At 44.2% G+C, this 21,454-nt stretch overlaps 1 protein-coding gene across 1 annotated transcript in view; it reads right to left on the reverse strand.

Annotated features, from left to right (window-relative positions):
• dmrt1 (doublesex and mab-3 related transcription factor 1) overlaps positions 1–21,454 on the reverse strand; it is a 122,780-nt gene that overhangs the window by 76,869 nt on the left and 24,457 nt on the right. The window contains exon 4 of the mRNA XM_052020626.1: positions 19,242–19,262. Coding sequence (XP_051876586.1) covers positions 19,242–19,262 — 21 coding nt within the window. The remainder of the gene's footprint in view (positions 1–19,241; positions 19,263–21,454) is intronic.

Here is a 21,454-nt window from a genome sequence, read left to right on the forward strand (position 1 = left end):
AAAAAAGGGAAGATAAATAAAGGAAAAGGCAATAGATCAGCACTAGGACAGTTAATAAAAGAAGAATTACCAAGTTTTATTTACTATGAAATACAAATAAAAATACACCGAAATGGTTTAAACATCTTGGGCAAAGTACTAGTGAGTAATTAGGAAGTTGGACTTCACAATTTCATTGGAAGTTTTCATTCACAATAAACTTAATTTGACTATACAAAAAAGTTTGTTGATGACACACACAAAATGCTGGAGGAATTCAGCAGGTCAGGCAGCATCTATGGAGGGAAATAGTCAACAATTCGGGTCGAGACCCTTCATTCATTCCTGAAGGGTCTCGACCTGAAATGTTGAGTGTTCATTTCCCTCCATAGATGTTGCCTGACCTACTGAGTTCCTCCAACATTTTGTGTGATGCTCCAGATTCCAGCATCTGCAGAATCTCTTCTGTCTCCAAGTTTGTTGATGAGTTTAGTTTATACCACAGACAATTAAATTTTAAGGCCAGAACCATAATGTGTTTTTTGTAGTACTTAAGGTTAATTTGAAAGTGGAACACAGATTTACGACCCACGAGTAAAGATTCTTGGCTGCCTGTGGGTGGATAACATAGAGCATAGAACATAGAACAGTACAGCTCAATACAGGCCCTTCGGCCCACAATGTTGTACCGACCTTTAAACCTCACCCAAGACTATCTAACTCTTTCCTCCCACATATCCCTCTATTTTAAATTCCTCCATATGCTTATCTAGTAATCTCTTGAATTTGACCAATGTACCTGGCTCCACCACCGCCCCAGGCAGTGCATTCCATGCACCAACCACTCTCTGGGTAAAAAACCTTCCTCTGATATCTCCCTTGAACTTCCCACCCATTACTGTAAAGCCATGCCCTCTTGTATTGAGCATAGGTGCCCTGGGAAAAGAGGTGCTGGCTGTCCACTCTATCTATTCTTCTTAATATTTTGTATACCTCTATCATGTCTCCCCTCATCCTCCTTCTCTCCAATGAGTAAAGCCCTAACTCCCTTAATCTCTCCTCATAATCCATACTCTATAACTAGGCAGCATTCTCGTAAATCTCTTCCGCACCCTTTCCAACACTTCCATATCCTTCTTATAACGAGGCGACCAGAACTGGACACAGTACTTTAAGTGTGGTCTAAACAGAGTTTTGTAGAGATGCATCATTACCTCACGGCTCTTAAACTCAATCCCACGATTTATGAATGCTAACATCCTATACGCTTTCTTAGCTACCCTATCCACCTGTGAGGTAACTTTCAGGGATCTGTGGATAGGAACCCACACTACCCAGAATCCTGCCATTAACTTTGAACTCTACCTTGGAGTTTGTCCTTCCAAAGTGTACCACCTCACACTTCTCCGGATTGAACTCCATCTGCCACTTGTCAGCCCAGCTCTGCATCCTATCAATATCCCTCTGCAATCTTCGACAATCCTCCAGACTATCCAGACCACCACCAACCTCTGTCATCTGCAAACTTGCCAACCAACCCTTCTACCCCCTCATCCAAATCATTAATAAAAATCATGAAAAGCAGAGGTCCCAGAACCAGTCCTTGTGGGACACTGATAGTCACAACCCTCCAATCTGAATGCACTCCCTCCACCACAACCCTCTGCTTTCTACAGGCAAGCCAATTCTGAATCCACACAGCCAGGCTTCCCTGGATCCCATGCCCTCCGACCTTCTGAAGAAGCCTACCATGTGAAACCTTGTCAAATGCCTTACTAAAATCCATGTAGACCACATCTACTGCACTACCCTAATCAATCTGTCTGGTCACCTCCTCAAACACTACTATCAGGCTTGTGAGACATGATCTGCCCTTCACAAAGCCATGCTGGCTGTCCCTGATCAGACCATGATTCTCTAAATGCCCATAGATCCTATCTCTAAGAATCCTTTCCAACAGCTCGCCCACCATAGACGTAAGGCTCACTGGTCTATAATTCCCTGAACTATCCCCACTACCTTTTTGAATAAGGGGACAACATTTGCCACCCTCCAATCATCCGGTACCATTCCCGTGGACAACGAAGACTCAAAGATCCTAACCAACAGTTCAGCAATCTCCTCCCTCACCTCGCAGAGTAGCCTGGGGAATATTCTGTCAGGCCCCAGAGACTTATCTGTCCTAATATTTTCTAAAAGCTCCAACACATCCTCTCTTGATATCAACATGCTCTAGAACATTAACCTTACCAACACTGTCCTCAGTGTCATCAAAGCCCCTCTCCTTGGTGAATACTGAAGAGAGGTATTCATTGAGGACCTCACCCACTTCCACAGCTTCCAGGCACATCTTCCCACCTTTGTCTCTAATCGGTCCTACCTTTACTCCCGTCATCCTTCTGCTCTTCATGTAAGTGAAAAATGCCTTGGGGTTTTCCTTAACCCTACTCGCCAAGGCCTTTTCATACCCCCCTTCTTAAGTTCCTTCCTTGCTACCCTATATTCCTCAAGAGACCTATCTGATCCTTGCTGCCTAAACCTTATGTATGCTGCCTTCTTCCTCTTAACTTGATGTTCCACCTCTCTTGTCACCCATGGTTCCCTCACCCTGCCATTCTTTCTCTGCCTCACCAGGTCAAATTTATCCCTAACATCCTGCAAGAGATTCCTGAACAATGACCACACCTGCATAGTACATTTCCCTTCAAAAATGTCATCCCAATTCACACTCCCAAGTTCTAGCCTTATAGCCTCATAATTTGCCTTTCCCCAATTAAATATTTTCCTGTCCTCTTTGCTCCTATACTTGTCCATGACAATGCTAAAGGTTAGGGAGCAGTGGTCACTGTCCCCCAAATGCTCACCCGCTGAGAGATCTGTCGCCTGACCCGGTTCACTACCTAATACTAGATCTAATATGGCATTCCCTCTAGTCGGCCTGTCAACATACTGTGACAGGAATTCATCCTGGGCACACTTAAACTCTGCCCTAAATCTTTGGAATCAATATTTAGGAAGTTGAAGTCTCCCATGATAACAACCCTGTTATTTTTGCACTTTTCCAAAATCCATAACAATGGCTGATATATTTCTTCTGTTCTGCTGGGTTAGTCTCTGCTCCAAGGAGGCAGTCCAGCATTAGCAGAAAAGAACAAATTTTGTAAAGTTCTACCGGGAGGCCTTCCATGTGGTGAGTTGCATCTCTCATATGTTATATTATTTCAATACCCAGCCATCATCAGTAATACTACTGAAAGAGTTTCCAATTCTCCTCTCCAGCTTCAATTTGTACTTTATATTATCTGTTAGCTACATTCATCCTTCACCTTAGCTTTCTTAATGCCCAGGATACCTGGCACAAGTAGATGCTAAATAAGAGGGAGAGCTGGTAGAACACAAAAGGTGAGACCAAAAGTGGGTAAGTGAGGGCTTGGATCATGAATAGCCATTGAGGTTAGCTACAGGTGGTGGTCTCAGGATTGCAGAGTGAAAGGTGGTGGGTTTGGCTGAGGTCAAAGCTGTGATGCCACATTCTGCCAATTCTTATGGGTTCTGGGGCTTCACAGTCAGGAGCTAAACCTTGGGCTCACTGCATGGGGAAGGTAGAGGCTACTGGACTTCCAAAGCAGTTTCTAAATGGTTCACAATCACTACTGATCACCCTGATGGACCAGGTGAAAATTACACAAAACTCTTGTTTAAACTCATTTGCTTAATTATTCATTATTCCAGGTGCAGACTCCAACAAACTAGAAATTAAAGCATGAGCAGAGAAAAGTCATATCAAAGTGAAATTTCAAGAGCCAGAAATAAATTAATGATTAAGCTATAGAGGACAGGGAAATCCCACATCCAAATGGTGACAAGAGCTGAGGGTTGGTGCTCATTAACATTGAATAGTGCCCGACTAACCTCTCCATATCCACAACCCACCCAATTGCAGTAATTCCCACTGTGGCTTAAATTTAAAGGTCTCATGCGCACAGTTAATTTAACCCCTTTCCCCATTGCTAATCACCTCCTGCCTTCAGTCTTCTCCTGTTAACCTTTCATCCTCTCACTCTAACGTCTTCTCCTCTCTTCCCTTCCCCCCTCCTCCCACCCTCCCTCACTGGCAGTTTTTGGGGACCTACACTTACCAATTTGTTCCTTAAACCTTTCCTCCTTCCACCATTCTTCTATTATTTATGTCCTTCCATCTTTTCCAAGGCTCGTGGTAAACTGAACTCACTTGTCTCTCTTTTGTGAGATTCAGAGAACTGTATCAGATCCTGACTCCAAGCACAAGCTGGCAAGTAACCCAAGGTCACAGGACTGCAGACAGCCATCTTCTAATAAACATCGGTAGGCTTGAGTAAACAGCTGTTCTACGTTATACAGCTGAGATTTGAAGTCTTAGAATCATACAACGTAGAAACAGGGCCTGTGGCCCACCATGTTCATGCCAACAATCAAGTAATGCCCTATACTAATCCCAATTACCAGCAGTGACCTTCCGTACCGTGGCATACCAGATTATCATGGGCAACACACTGGTACAGCTGGTAGAACTGCTGCCTCATAGCACCAGCCACCGGGTTCAATCCCAACTTTGGAGAAGTTTGCATGTTCTCCATGACTGCATGGGTTTTCTCTGGGTGCTCTGGTTTCCTCCCACATCCCACAGAGAAGCTGCCCTTATTAGTCACATGTACATCAAAAACACAGTGAAATACATCTTTTTGCATAGAACGTTCTGGGGGCAGCCTGCGAGTGTCACCACGCTTCCAGACCCACATAGCATGCTCACAGCTCCTAACCCATATGTCTTTGGAATGTGGGAGGAAACCAGAGCACCCAGAGGAAACCCACGCAGACACAGGGAGACCGTACAAACTCCTTACAGACAGTGGCCGGAATCGAACCCAGGTCGCTGGTGCTGTAATAGCATTACACTAATCGCTACCACTACCGTGCCTGCCCAGATCTGCTGATTAGTACATTAAATGGCCACTGTAAATTGCCCCAAGTGTGGAGAACGTTAGAACCTGGGGAGGGTTGGGAGAACTAAAAAAAAGGGATTGATGTATGAGTAGTGTAAATGGGTGATTGACACAGTGTGGACTTGATGCACCAAAGGGCCTGTTTCCATGCTGTATCTTTCTATGATGCTGTGACTCCAATTCCAGTGATTAATTTTGAGACCAAAACAAACCAGCCCAGCAGTTACATATTGCATTCCTCTGTACATCATTTTGATGAAATTTAAATAAATTTATCGACTTTAGGTAACATCTCGATTCTGACAGCTACCGGCACTCAGCAGACTCAGACCCATGGGAATCTCTGCCCAAATGTATCTGTTTACTGGTGAGAATAATCAACTTCAAATGACTCCCAAGGCATGGCTCCCAAAACCATAACAAAACAATTGTTTCTCCTTTCTGAACTAAGCAAGCCACATGTTTTTCCACTTTCCTCAAAGGCTGATCCCATCACTTCCTCAAAATGCCCCTTAAGATTCCCCACATTGATTCTTTTGTTTTACAGAACAGCTCAGGGGCATGACTGCCAGCTTATCATGCTTCAGCTGATTCACCTTGAGCTCACAGTAATACTGAACAGCACTAGTACTCTCGCCTCAGATGATGCCTGTTCTGTCTGCCTACAATGATTAAATTTCAGAAATAGAGTGAATTGACTGGAGTGTTTCGGGTACTCTCTAATGTGTGAAGTACAGTGTAAATGCAAGGCTCTTTAACTGCAGCAGTTTAACTGTAAAATGAAGAACAGATTGCCAACCTATGCGTACAATCTGGCTTGGGAGACCTCCAGCTAAAGGACAGAGCACCTGGAGTGCAGGAACTCCTGCACCTCTTTCCCCAGCAGACCAGCTCCAACTCGTCCACTGGAACCTTGACTTGAAAGGATGACCATGCCCGAACTGAAGGAATTTTTCCAATTCCATCTCCCAAGGTAAAAGAGAAAGAGCACAAGTATAGTCAACCAAAGATAAGCCCCTCCAGCTCAAAACAAAATGTGTGGCAGACCAAACTCCAGCAACCAATAGACACTGCAGCAAGATGTTCAGACCACTACTCACAGGAATGGGAATTGTAACACAAATCAGGTTTACAACCACCTAAGAAGATAATCTCCATAACCCAGACGGATGCAGATTAAGCATCCCCTCCCCCGAGTTTGTTCCATCTGAAGACACCACAGCGATCCAGCTTGGCTCAAGCACAGAAGATTCCACACCAGTTTTACTTCACATTCTAGGTCATGTACATGGAGTTCCATTGTAAACTTCAGTAACATGGACCATGCAATAAACATCTTTAAAGGCCTGGAGAAAAATGGATTAATCCTTGATCTAAAACACTTTCCAACCTTCACTGCTTCCCCATTTTCTCTAAGAATACACTCGGATAGATTTGACATGAGAACATTAGCTTCAATGACCACTGGCCCACAATCCACTTCCTGTCCAATGAGATAATAATGCCTTGACTGAGGCCAAGTATTGAGCAAACTTTCAAAATCTTTGCTTTCCAGACCATTCACAGAAACGCAAGATTTTCAAGAATACTAAACTTGATCCCCACAACCAAAGCATCAAATACAGGACAATTTGCCTCTCAAAGCTGCAAATTCTGACAGAAAATTCTTCACCCACTTTCAGAATCTGAGATGGGACACCACTTTCTATGAAACAGAAGCATAGAACTCAATAAATAGGCAAAGCAGAACATACCAAAGAGAATCACTACAGAGGACCACACACATACAGGATCATCCACAAGAATTGTTGAGAACTCCACCCCATGAACAAGATGTCATAGGTTGAGGGGAGACCTGATGGAAGTTTATAAAATTATGAGTGGCATATATAGGGTAGACAGGCAGAATCTTTTTCCCCATGGTAGAAATATCAAATACTAGAGGGCATAACTTTAAGGTGAGAGGGGGAAAAATTTAAAAAGCGATGTGCGGAGCAAGCTGCCTTTTTAAATTTTTTTTTATATACACAGAGTGCACTGCCAAGGGTGGTTGTGGAAGCAGACACGATAATGGCGTTCAAGAGGCTTTTAGACAGGCACATGAATATGCAGGGAACAGAGGAATATGGATCACGCAGGAAGAAGGGATCTGTGGGCCAAAGGACCTGTTCCTGTGTTGTACTGTTCTATGTTCTAAGATCTCAAATCGAACACAAGAACCCAACTGGGCAGGTAATAGGTCAACACATAAAACAACCAGGAGAACACCAGCAGGCAAGAATAAGAAAAACAAACAAAATCCAGACAATGGGCTATAATGAAGATACAAACCAAACAACTTGTTTAAGAGATACTAAGGTGAAGAGGAAAGGGACTGTGTCACAACCTAAAGGGGTAGCTCCTCAATCCAAAGACAGCACTTTGAAGCTCTTTTGCTCAAGAGTCGCCACGACCCCCTGCTATGTGTTAAATTCAAAACAGACCAACCTATAGTCTCCTCTTCCTCAAAGAGCAATAGCTGGGCCATTTTGATTCACAAACGTATCTGCATTAACTTTGAGATGGCAACAGTGAAAGAGCATGGTCACCCTTTCCTAATACATGATGAATTTCCCAACAATACCCATCTTGGCATTCCTCTCATGTTCCTCCTACGAAGATCTCGGATACAAAGATCACAAAGGTTGACATCAACCATCCTTTCCACACATATGACCCAACCAGTTAAGTTCATAGCACTCCAGGGCAACCAGGACAGAGCCCAGAACATTGCATTTGAAAGTAGGGGCCCCAACTTGGCTGAAAAACCGTGAGGTATTGGGAAGGGATTCACCTTATTGTGAAATTTCAAAACAAAAACTCCAGGTGATCACTTTTATCTGAAGCAGACACGACTCTCTTTTGTAATATGTTGCCACATTGAGTCGATAATTGTCCTTAAACCTGCTCTGGTGTACTGTGCAATTTGGCCCCCCACTAATTTTACCACTTCACTCCCAGCTAATCTGTACATTTGGTGGACAGAAACCATAGCCTCCTTATGAGCACAACTCAATCAATAAACAGAGAATGAATACGCTGATACTCCTCCAGCACTCTTCTATGAAATTACTGGGGGGGAGCATTTCATTATAACTTCCTTTGGAAAAGATAATGTTGTAAAAGATATATATTAGAGTGAAAGGAGCAGGCTCTCCTCCACGTTAGGTTAGCTCAACAATTTGTTATTGATTGGACCAGAAAATTTCACCCACATCGTCACAAAGGCCATAAGGGGGACAAAGCAGAGAAAAATCACCACAGGTGCTCCATGAGAGCAATCAGAGCAGTCAAATATTAAGCCAAAGAGCAAACTAATCTGCTTTTTCACCCTCATTTTCATACAAACACAACAATGATTTTGGGGACTAGATATCATGATTCCAGAACATCCAAGGTCAAACAGAAGCAGCTGGCAAAGCGTGTTAAACGAACGGTGACTGAGATCCTCATCCTCTATTACAAGGACTGATTATACCAAACCTTACCGCCATCAGAATGAAGTCATTTCTCATCCAAGCACTCCATACAAGTCATCAAAGCCACCAATATACAAAACTCAAATGTAAAGTCCCTGCCTATGGGATCCAATCCACTCTCAATAATACTTACTATAAAAACACCTCGAAGATCCAAAACTGAAGAACAGCTTCTGTCTTGCTCTGCCACATGGTATTAAATGGGCCTTGTTGTAATGGTTTCCTTGCTATAAACAAGGCAGATGGTTTTCCAGCAAAAATACTAGGGCAATGCCACACCTTTAAAGATTTTAAAAATAAGTTTGCAAACTGAGTATATATGTTTTTGGTCCTAATGAAATGTGTGAGTAAATATTACTTACAAAAATAGTCCAAGAACTAAAACATTAAATATTCTTTATCTAAATAAACAGCATAAGTCACGAATAATCTATAACTTTGCACGTAAACTCCTTATGAGATATTTGACCTGCTCTGTGTCCCTTCCAATAAAAAGGACAATAAATGTTTTACTACCACTGTGATATATTTAAATTAAATCTGTATTTGTCACATTGTCTTGATTCTTTGTTAGCCAAAACCTGTCACTCCCTGTTCCACTCTATCACTGCTCTGATAGCATTGTTAGTTAGGTTTGTTCATGATTTCCCTGAAGGTTGCAAATAGCCTTGAATAACGCTGGTGTCATGTCATCCCCTGAACACACAATCAGAACTGAAGGAACAATTTGTTTCTCCCACAAAACGACAAGGGTGAAATGACTGCAGGAAAAGACCATCTTGGTATTCATCTGGCTGCTTTTGCCTCATACGGACATGGCTGTTTTCTTTTGCCTCCACTCTTAGGTCAACTTTTCAAAAACTTAAGATACATGGCTAATTCAGGGATGACATCATAAAATCAAAACATCAAGTTACTAACAATAATTGATATAATTAATGCACTTTAGATGCAGATGTGAGGAATAAAACTGTCCCCTCAAATAAAGTTTTAAGATTTCAGAAGTGCACAATGGTAGAAATTGTTTCTGAGTACTTTCCCCAATAGCAGTCCAATAACACAAACAAAGTAAAGGCATGTTCACAAAAGAGGTTCCCGCTTTGGAAGGAATACTACTTCCACTGAGAAGCAACCCCTACAAACGCGACATGCAGACTTTGTCACCACAGTCATATTAAAAAGTTCTCAACAATCTACAATAAACCACAAATTGAAAACATCTCTACATTTGGAAGCTTGTGTGGCACAGTGGTGCAGCTGTTAGAACTACAGCCTCACAACACCAGAGGGTTCAATCCTGACCTCAAGAGCTATGTGTGAAGCATTTGCATTTTCTCCCTGTGATCACATGGTTTTCCTCAAGGTGCTCCAGTTTCCTCCCACATTGCAAAGACATGCAGTTGGTAGGTTAACTGGCCACCATAAATTGTCCCCATTGTGCATGTGAGTGATAGTATCTGGGGAGAGTTTATGAGAATGTGGGAAGACTAAAAAATTGAATCATACAGCATGGAAACAGACCTTTGGCTCAACTGGTCCATGCTGACCAAGATACCCATCCAAGCTAGTCCCATTTGCCCATGTTTGGCCTATAAATTTATAAACCTTTCCTATCCATGTACCTATCCAAGAGTCTCTTAAAAGGTGTTATTGTACCTGCCTCAACCATTTCCTCTGGCAGCTCATTCTATATACGTACCACCCTCTGTGTAAAAAAGTTGCCCTTCAAGCTCCTATTAAATCTTATCCCTCTCACCTTAAACCTATGCCCTCTAGTTCTTGATTCCCCAACCCTGGGAAAAAGACTGAGTGCATTTACCTATGCCCCTCATGATTTTATGTACCTCTATAAGAAATGGGATTAATGTAGCATAAATGGGTGGTTAATGGTTGATGTGTTCTCACTGGGCCAAAAAACCTGTTTCCACACTGCATCTCTATGACTCTATAAAATGTTCTTTTCCATTTTGGAACTTATTGAGAAGTCCATAAGTGGGAGGTGTTGCATTTTGGAAAGTCAAATCCAAAGACTTTCACAGTGAACAGCAGGGCCCTGGGGAGTGTTGTAGAACAGAGGGACCTTGGAGTACAAGTACATGGTTCACTGAAAGTGGAGTCACAGGTAGATGGGGTGGTGAAAAAGGCTTTTGGTACCCTGGCCATCATAAATTAGGGCACTGAGTATAAAAGTTGAGAGGTCATGGTGCGGTTGTACAGGACATTGGTGAGGCCGTACTTGGAGTACTGTGTCCAGTTTTGGTCACCCTGCTATAGGAAAAATGTTATTAAACTGGAAAGAGTGCAGAAAAGATTTACAAGGATGTTGCCAGGTCTTGAGTGACTGAGTGAAAGAGAGGTTGGGCAACCTAGGATTTTATTCTTTTAAGCATAGGAGACTGAGAGGTGATCTTATAGAGATGTACAAAACCATGAGGGGCATTGATAGGGTGGATGCACTCAGGATTGGGGAATCAAGAACTAGAGGGCATAGGTTTAAGGAGTGAGGGGAAAGATTTAATAGGAACTTGAAGGACAACTTTAGTTTTTTTTTTAACACAAATGGTAGTACCTATGTGGAATCAACTGCCAGAGAAAGTGGTTGAGGCAGGTACAATAACAACTTTTAAAAGACATTTGAACAGGTACATGGATTGGAAAGGTTTAGAACATTACGGGCCAGCTGCTGGCAAATGGAACTAGCTTGGATGGGGCATCTTGGTCGGCATGAACCAGTTGGGCCAAAGGGCCTGCTTCTGTGTTGTATAACCCTATGACTCTAAGTCAACCTTTGCAGAAGGAAGTTCACAGCATGAAAAGGTCAACTGTTTCCTCTCCACAGATGCTATCTGTCCTTCAGTGCATTGCTAGTACATGCTGTTTTCAATTTAGCTTCTCTACAAAATGAAATTCAACCCAACACAGCAGTTCCACAGTATTTAATTACATGTTAAATTCTGACCATTGATCTAATATTTGTCAGGGATTCTGTAGTGGATTTGGCCTTTGACACTATGTTTAATAACATAGTTAGAAATCAACATTGACTTCAGTGGGAAATTGTAACGGATTCAAAATTTACAAAGTTTGACAACTTTTACAAAGTTTGACACTTCTAACTGTGCTGAAAAATACGATTTCAATATCTGCCATGATTGAAATGCATCCTCTTGGTAGCAAATAAAATTGATCAATATTTTGGGGCCTAAAAATCTGATCCTGTACATATGATTAATTAATATCTTAAGCATGGGAATGAAGATAAGTACATACAAGAACACAGGAGTACAGGAGCAATAGGCCATCTAGCCACTCATGCCTGTCCCACTATTCAATATGATCATGGATGATACGCCTTAGACCTTAATTCCTCGTGTGTTAGTTTCTCATAGCCTTCAATTCCTCAATCCTTCAAAAAGTTACCTACCTCCATTTTAAATACTTCCAGTGATTTTGCCTCCACACCCCTGGGGTAAAGAATTCCAGAGATTCAACAATCCCTGCAAGAAAAAATTCCTACACACTTCAGTTTTAAATTTAACCTTTTCCTGTAACTATGTCCCCTCATTCAAGACTCTCCCTTTGATTCTCCAAGGTTTCAATAAGATCACCCCTCACTCTTCTAAACTCCAAAGTATACAGATCTAACTTTTGTTGCAGAACAACCCTCTATCCCAGGACTTAGTTGAATTAATCTCTTCTGGACTGCCAATGTTAGTATAACATTCTTAAATAAGGGGATAAAAACTTCACACAGTACTCCAGGTGCAGCCTACTAACACCTTGTACAATTTTAACAGTAAATCTCTATTTCTAAATTCCAATCTCCTTACAATGAAGGCCAATATGCCATTTGACTTCCTGTTTGATGCACAAGAATACCTACATCTCTTATATTCCATTCAATCTCCCTCCTTTTAGATAATAGTCTCCCTTTTGATTCCTCCTACCAGATTTTCCTGCATTAAACTCCATTTGTCCAGTTTTTGTCCATTCATTCAACCTATCTTTATCCTATTGTCGAGTCCAAATACTCTCATCACTGCATTCCCTCCCATTATTTTCATATTAACAACAAACTTTGATACCTTACATTCTACCTCACCCTTCCTCCAAGTCATTAATACAGATAGTAAGTATTCCAAGGCCAAGAATTATTTTTGTGGAACTTAGTTACATTCTGCTAACCTGAAGACCAATTTATTCAGATTCTCTGTCTCCTATGTGATAGCCAATCTTCAATCCATGTTAATACACTTCCCTTAATACTTTTCTTGTGCACGAGCCTTTTCTAAGGCACCAGAACAAAAGCCTTCTGGAAAGCCAAACACATTACATATACAAGTTCACCACTATGTTACAGCCTTGAAGAACTCGAGCAAATTTGTTAAACACAATTTTCCTTTACAAAACTATGTTGACGTGGTTGGATTGCATTAAGACCACGACTATAAAGGAACATTTGCTATGAATTTCCTTGAAGAATTCTTTTTGTTACCTACATTTTATCTGGAATTTCCATTAAAGTTCCAGCAGGTAATCAGCAGAATCCTAGCAATAACCAGGTATTAAGTAAAGTTGGAAACTGAGAAGCCACAATAATAGTAAATGCAAATCAACTCAGAGGTTGGAGACCTGATAATTTTATGGTGATTGTGTAGCTGCAGTCAATAAAAATGGTGAAATACAAACAGCAAAAGAAACTCCAATATTCTGTGTAATAAGGCAACATTGAGGACAGTGTTAAGTTCTGATAGGTTTGCTACTGGATAATGAGCAATATGGTTAATTCAAGATTCTACTGCAAGCCTGAGTGTTAATGGGCTGCATCATAGTTATCTTTGGCTGGGAGTTCATAGAACTACTAGCTGTGTCCTTCACACAGATTACCATTTTCATAACAGGTACGCTACTGCATTACAGTGCAGAAATACTAAGCATGCTGGATGTCAGATGGCCTCTTGCTCTACTGAACCCACCACTGAATCCAGGAGCAATTCCCAATCATCCTGAGATGAGGGGTTGGTTACACTTCATATCTGGTGCGGTCCCATTCATTTGAAAAGGGTCACCAACCTACATTCCTTTTTATTTTATATTTATGTCTTTAATTTATAGTATTTAACATATTTTAACTTTGTTCTTTTCTACTTTTAAAAAGATTATTATCAATTACATGTTATTTCAATGGTTTCTGAGTGTCTCTGATAATCAGAAACATATAGAATCAGCTGAAAAGGCAACTGACAGCACAATCTATCAGAAGGCCATAAGGCCAGACCAGAGTCTCAGGTTTAACCACCCGAGGCCCTTCACCACTCTTGGAACACTGGTCTGCTGCAGCAGTGAAACCTCAAGGGTGTTGGGAGTTGCAGATCTGCAAAAGGCAAGTGTAACTGTGGCACTATAATCAGAGTCATGCTTGAGGCATGGCTGTCCCAAATGCAACTTGGACCAAATAAAACATATTTGCTATTTTATCAGAAGACCCATATATTCATATTTTCATCCATTTCTGTGTTTCTCTTCAGACAGCCTATTTCACAGGCACATAACCAGAAGCAAACTCAGATTTATTCTTTATGACATCAGAACCCCAACAACCACACTGGACCAGATGTTCCTGTCCGTCTTCAGGCTGTGAACAAGTCTAGTTCATTTCAAGGACCTGTGCACTTCAATTTGGCATGGCTACAGAAACATTCAGTGGCATTACTGTTCAACTGTCAACAATCCTACAAAATAAAAACACATAATACTAATTCGCTAGTAAATTAGCTTTCCTGCTGCCATTTTGCAGGCCTGTTACTTCAGCAGACAAGTAACAATTATATAGTTACACCAGCTAAAGTTGTGAAGTTATTTCATCTGAGCTGCATGGCAAGAGACCCATGAATCACATTCCTGAAATTATCTGTTTAAGTCTCAACATTATTCTCTAGAACTGTGTGTGAAAAGAACAGATCAAATGCATGCAAATTTAGGACTGAAAACTTTGCAAACTTGACAGATATTAAAATGTAGAAATAACCTTGTAAATTGGTATTTGCATTTTCCTTTTATACCATGAAGAAGAAACTAGTCAATATATGCTCTACTTAACACTACAAATAATGGTGCTTAGTTTGATTCATTTCAATACTGTTCATATATAAAAATATACTTACAAATACAAAACCAGGCAGTTGGGTGGGACGATGTGATGGAACATTACAGACTACCTCGTACTACCATGGATCTGTCTCTGATTGCATTTTTTTTGCACTTTCTTGTTTTGCACAACTTCTTTTTAATGTCTGGTATAATTTATGATGTGTGTTTTCTGAACCTACGTGCCTGTGATGCTGCTGCAAGGAAGTTTTTCATCATACCTTTGCCTCACTGTACGTATGCATATGACAATAAACTCAACTTGACTTGATTGGAGTAAGGGAAAAGCAAAGCCATGCAGCAACATTAATGCAAGTGTAAAATTGGCTCCTAATATTGCAGATAGAACAATGTAAATCAATGAAAGCTGGATAACCAGAACCTGATGTGGGGCAGGATCTTCTGAAAGCTATGGAAGGTTAGAGGGGTTGATGTTTAAGGTGGAGGTAAAAGTCTTTTCTGATGGAGAAGACATGAGATCAAAAATTTATTACAGGAAGATAACAGCAAGATTTGAATTGCTTCAGCTTAAGATCATGGCTGCAGAGCAGAATAGAGTTAATGGGACAAATAGAAAATGTACAGTAAGCTTGGGGAATGCAACAACAATGGCTGCAGCTGAAATATTTCACTACTCATCAACCTTGAATGTGAGGCAAGCTGTCTGATAGCTGAAAAGTGATGGAAAATAATGGTGATTTTGCAGATAAATTTGGGGCAGAAAACAATGTTTCTTTTCCCTAAAAAGGGTAGAAAATGAAGCCAGTGAGGTTCTAGCTTGATTAATTGTCCATAGAGTTGGCATGGATTCAATAACCTGAACAGTCTCAGTTTATACTGTAAACATTGTGCAATTCTGTGACTTGAACTATAGAGACACAGCAACAATTACTCAGGACAGGGGAGGTGGCTACGACTCAGAGCACAAAAACAGGCCCTATGGCCCACTGTCCATGTCGATCAAGCACTCATTTTACATTAGTCCTACATTAATCCCATTTTATTCTCCCCACTTTCCCATCAAGACCATCATCTACACACTAGGGGCAATTTACACTGGCCAATTAACCTAGCAATCCACATGTCTTTTGGGAAACTGGAGCATCCAGAGGAAACCCATGCAGTCACAGGGAGAACATGCAAACTTCACACAGACCATACCAGAGGTCAGGATTGAATTCGTGTTGCTGGAGCTGTAGTAGCTGCACCACTGTGCAAGACAGGCAAGAGCCCGATTAGGCTAACAGATAACAAGGGCACCAAGTGGGAAGGTTAGGATGTGAGAACCACCTGGAGCAGAGGAACCAATATAGCAAACATACCATATGAGAGATTATGATTGAAGGTCTCTAAATTGAATCCTGCCTAAAAGAGGCATCAACACCATTCATTACCTACTTCTGCTTGTTTTCCCAGGTGGATCAATTAACTCTTATTTTCCAAGATTGCCACCTGCATTAGGGAGCTCACCGCATTTGGAAGGGGAAAATGTCATTCTGCAGGAGTCAGAAGCCTTCAGAATGTAAAAGAACCAGTTTGCTTTAGAGAAGATAAATATAATGGGTCTTCAAAGAAAGGCAGAAAAAACTATGGCGAACATTTGTCAAAGAATTATATTGATCTTTTTAATGTAACGAACTCCCTCCATAACTTATCAATACACTACAGACTTTGCAATTGGATCCTAACTTGTGTCTGATATGCCAAAGTAATGCAGGCAGTTAATGTAGCTCAAAACATTGTTTTGTAGCAGCTGCTACCACGATGCAAAAGTAAGACACTAGTCGATGAGCTGCAGAAAACTGATTTATTTTCCTGCCTTGCGCGGGCCTTTTAAGAGGAACAGTTCCCGCCCACTGAAAATGGAAATGACGTATGCACTACGTCATCAAATTTTTCCCGCGCGTGGGTTCTCCCCGTCACTCGGGGAAGACGAAGGCCCAGCGCCATCTTGGGCCTCGCCGCTCCGACGACACGCAACCCAACCGCCGAGCTGGTTTGCTTGCTCGGACTGTGAGTCGCTACACAAACCCCCCACCAGAACCGGCGATACAGTCCCCAAGGTTCGCGGTCTGTTCTAGCCATTGCTTAGGAGGTCGACCTCTGCGTCGCAGTGTTGGGACCTCAACCGGTTGCTGTAGGTCTAAATGGGCCGGTTTGAGGCGGTCCGTCGTGAAAACCTCTTCCTTGCCCCCAATGTCCAAAATAAAGGTGGACCCATTATTCCTGATGACCCGGAACGGCCCCTCATATGGTCGTTGCAACAGTGCCCGGGGTGTGCCCCTGCGAACGAAAACGAACTTACAGTCTCGTAGTCCCTTGGGCTCACAGGATGCGGCCTGACCATGCCGCGAAGTGGGAATCGGTGCCAAGCTGCCAAGCCTCTCGTGCAATCTTTCCAGGACTGCCGTGGGTTGTTCCTCTTGGCCCCGAAGGGCGGGTATGAAATCCCCTGGGATGACCAGGGGCGCACTGTACACGAGTTCAGCTGACGAACCGTGGAGATCTTCCTTGGGGGCAATGCGTATGCCGAGCAGGACCCACGGCAGTTCGTCGACCCAGTTAGGACCTTTCAGGCGGGCCATCAGGGCTGATTTCAGATGGCGGTGGAAACGTTCCACCAACCCATTTGATTGAGAGTGGTAGGCCATGGTGGTGTGCAGCTGCGTCCCTAGCATGTTCACTAATGCAGACCAGAGGCTGGAGGTAAACTGGGTGCCCCTGTCTGAAGTGATGTGGGCCAGAACACCAAAACACGAGATCCAAGTTGTGAGCAGTGCCTGGGCACAGGAATCAGTCGCGATGTCGGATAGAGCGGTTGCCTCTGGTCACCTCGTGAAGCAGTCCACGATAGTAAGGAGGTACCGGGCTCCTCTTGAAACTGGCAGAGGACCAACGAGGTCGACGTGGATGTGGTCGAACCTTCTACGGGTAGGCTCGAACTGCTGAGGCAGGACCTTGGTGTGTCGTTGGATTTTTGACGTCTGGCAGTGCGGACAAGTCCTGGCCCACTCACTGACCTGCTTGCGCAGGCCATGCCAGATGAACTTGCTGGTGACCAGTCGGACAGTTGATCTGAAGGATGGGTGCACCAACCCGTGTACTGAGTCAAAAACGTGTTTCCGCCAGGCTGCAGGAACTATAGGACAGGGCTGACCTGTTGTGATGTCGCAAAGGAGGGTCAGCTGACCTGGACCGACTAAGAAATCTTGGAGCTGCAGGCCCGAGACTGAGGTTCTGTAGCTGGGCAGCTCGTCGTCGGCTTGCTGTGCGTCAGCCAGGGCCATGTCGTCTACACCCAGGGACAGGCTGCGGATGGTCGTTCTGGGAAGCGCGTCAGCAACAACATTGTCCTTTCCGGAGACATGTTGGATATCCGTGGTGAATTCTGAAATTTAGGACAAATGTTGCTGCTGACGAGCTGACCAGGGATCGGAGACCTTGGAGAAGGCGAAGTACAAAGGCTTATGGTCAGTGAAAGCGGTGAAAGACCTGCCTTCTAAAAAGTACCAGAAATGCCGGACCGCCAGGTACAGTACTAGAAGTTCCCGATCAAAAGCGTTGTATTTCAGTTCGGGTGGTCTAAGGTGCCTGCTGATAAACGCCAAGGGTTGCCAATGGCCTTCGATTAGTTGTACCAGTACCCCACCAACCGTGGTGTTGGATGCGTTCACCGTGAGGGCGGTTGGAACGTCTGTCCTAGGGTGTACCAGCATCGCGGCATTTGCCAGGGCGTCCTTGGCCTAACGAAGGCAGTCACGGCCTCGTCGTTCCAGGCGATGTCCTTGCCCTTGCCAGACATCAGCGAGAACAAAGGGTGCGTGATACGGGCTGGTGCAGGGATGAACCGATGGTAAAAGTTGACCATCCCCAGGAATTCTTGCAGGCCTTTAACCATGTTGGGACAGGCAAAATGGCAGATAGCGTCTACCTTGGCGGGTAGGGGCATTGCTCCTTCACTGGTGATTCTGTGGCCGAGGAAATCGATAGAGTCAAGTCCGAATTGGCACTTGGCCGGGTTGATAGTGAGGCCGAAATCATGGAGACGGGAGTATAGTTGGCAGTGGGAAAGGTGTTCTTGGCAGTCATGGCTGGCAATTAGTATGTCATCTAAGTAAATGAACATGAAGTCCAGGTCATGGCCTACCGCGTCCATCAGCCGCTGGAAAGTCTGCACGGCATTCTTAAGGCCAAACGGCATTCGAAGAGGCCGAATGGAGTGACAAGCGCAGCTTTGGGGACGTCGTCAAGGTGGACCGGGATTTGGTGGTATCCCCGGATGAGGTCCACCTCAGAGAAGATGTGGGCCCGTGTAGGTTCGCCGCGAAGTCCTGGATGTGAGGGATGGGGTAGAGGTGTCATTCAGCCTGCGGTAGTCGCCGCAGGGCCTCCACCTGCCGGTGGCTTTGGGGACCACGTGCAGGGGGGAGGCCCAGGGGCTGTCTGACCTGCGAACGATCCCCAGCTCCTCCATGCAGCGGAACTCTTCCTTTGCCAGGCGGAGCTTGTCTGGAGGTAGTTGTCGTGCTTGGGCATGAAGGGGTGGCCCTGTGGTAATGATATGATGCCACACCCCGTGTTTGGGAATCGAATTTGTAAACTGAGGTGCCAAAACTGATGGGAACTCGGCTAGGAGCTTGGTGAACTCGTTGTCAGACAGGGAAACGTGCGGGCTGGTAGGCTGGCTTCTCCCAGGGGGTAGGTTTGGAAAGTTCTGGAGCGCACTAGCCGCTTCCCTCACAGGTCGACTAACAGGTTGTGGGCCCAAAGGAAATCGGCTCCCAGGAGTGGCTGGGCAACAGCGGCAAGGGTAAAGTTCCAGGTAAAACGGCTGTCGCCGAATTGTAATTGAACTGTACGGGTACCGAAAGTCCGTATCGATGTGCCGTTTGCAGCTTTGAGTGTGGGACCCTGTTGCCTGCTATGAGTGTCATGGCCGGTCAGGGGCAAAATACTGACCTCTGCTCCAGTATCGATGAGGAAACGACGCCCGGACTGTTTGTCCCAAACGAATAGGAGGCTGTGTTGGCAGCCAGCTGCCGTAGCCATCAGCGGTGGCTGGCCCTGGCATTTCCCTGAAACTTGCAGGGTGGGCGGCATCAACGGGCCTCCGTGCCCCACCTCTGATGGTAGAAACACAGCTGGTCACCAGTGTCATCTGTGTTTCTGGAGTGTGGTCACTCGGTTGCTGGGACTGGTTTAGGTAGGCCTTGGGCCTGCGGTCTGGCAATCTGGCCAACAGACGACCCGCTTTCGCGTTTGGCCTTCCACAGGACATCTGCCCGGGCGGCTACATCACGTGGGTTGCTGAAATCGGCGACGGCCAACAGCAGGTGAATGTCGTTGGGTAGTTGTTCGCGGAAGGCCTGTTCGAACATCAGGCAAGGCTTGTGTCCCTCAGCCAAGGCCAGCATCTCATCATCAGGGCCGATGGGGATCTGTCCCCCAGGCCGTCAAGATGAAGCAGGCGGGCGGCACGCTCATGACAGGAGAGGCCGAAGGTCCGAATAAGAAGGTCTTTGAAAGCTGGGTACTTGCCTTCCTCCGGAGGAGACTGGATGAAGTCTCCAACCTGGGCGGTTGTCTCCTGGTCCAGAGAGCTGACCAAGTGGTAGTACTTTGTAGAGTCGGAGGTGATCTGCTGAAGTTGGAATTGCGCTTCGGCCTGGTCGAACCAGACGCAGGGCCAAAGCGTCCAAAAGGTGGGCAGCTTGAGTGCCACTGCATTGGCTGCTGCGTTGTCGTCCATTGTGTGGGTCCAAAATCCGTTTGGACCGTTGGGGTCACCAATGTAGCAGCTGCTACCGCGATGCAAAAGTAAGACACTAGTCGATGAGCTGCAGAACAAAACTGATTTATTTTCCTGCCTTGTGTGGGCCTTTTAAGAGGAACGGTTCCTACCTACCGAAAACGGAAATGCTTTTTATGCACTAAGTCTTCAAACTTTTCCTGAGCGCGGGTTCTCCCCGTCGCTCGGGGAAGACGAAGGCCCAGTGCCATCTTGGGCCTCGCCGCTCTGACAGCACGCAACCCGACCGCCGAGCCAGTTCGCTTGCTCGGATGGTGAGTCGCTACAGTTTTGCCCTTTTTTCTTTATTTGAATGCACTTGCCCATATTTATTCTTAATTCCAGCAGGAAGAAAAGTCCTATTACTGCTTGAAATTAGCAGTGGATAGGCTCTTAGACCAATATCACCACTCTACCTGAAACCTCAAAATTCAAAATCGGCTACAAAGTCCCAGGAAAAAAATAATTTTATGTTTAAATTAAAATGATAAAGGGGTGACAAAGAAAGTTATTGCTCTTTCCTGTCTCATAAATGTAACACCTTTAACTACAAGCCATCTTAAACCTTGGAGGTTGGCAACCTCAACCTGATCCTACCCCTTTACGCCAGCATTCTTAGTCCAGTGGCTAACACCTCCCAGGAGTGGCATATTAGACTTGCCCTCAGATTTTCCCTCCATTCCTGTGGGCACAAGTTTACACTCCTTTCAGTCCGACACCATGATTATAACTGGCTATTCAAGTTACAGATATCAATATCAAGGTAACTATTTCTCAAATTCAGTTATTCTCTCAAAAATAATTTTATTTGCTTTGCTACATTTAGAAGATGCCTAAACTTATTTTAATTTTCTTACCTTGTAAGATAACAGAGTTAAAATCAAACCTTCATATACTTATTTAACTGAACCCAGTCCCCAGAGGAATGTCCAACCAGAATGTGTGGCAAATGATTTTTCAGGCAACCTCGCATGTGCTTTACAACCTGTCTACCAAATGAGGCTGTGTGGAGCAGAGCAGGAACAGAGCAAGAGGCAGAG

Source organism: Pristis pectinata, chromosome 7, assembly GCF_009764475.1.
Source record: "Pristis pectinata isolate sPriPec2 chromosome 7, sPriPec2.1.pri, whole genome shotgun sequence".
Lineage (NCBI taxonomy): Eukaryota > Metazoa > Chordata > Chondrichthyes > Rhinopristiformes > Pristidae > Pristis > Pristis pectinata.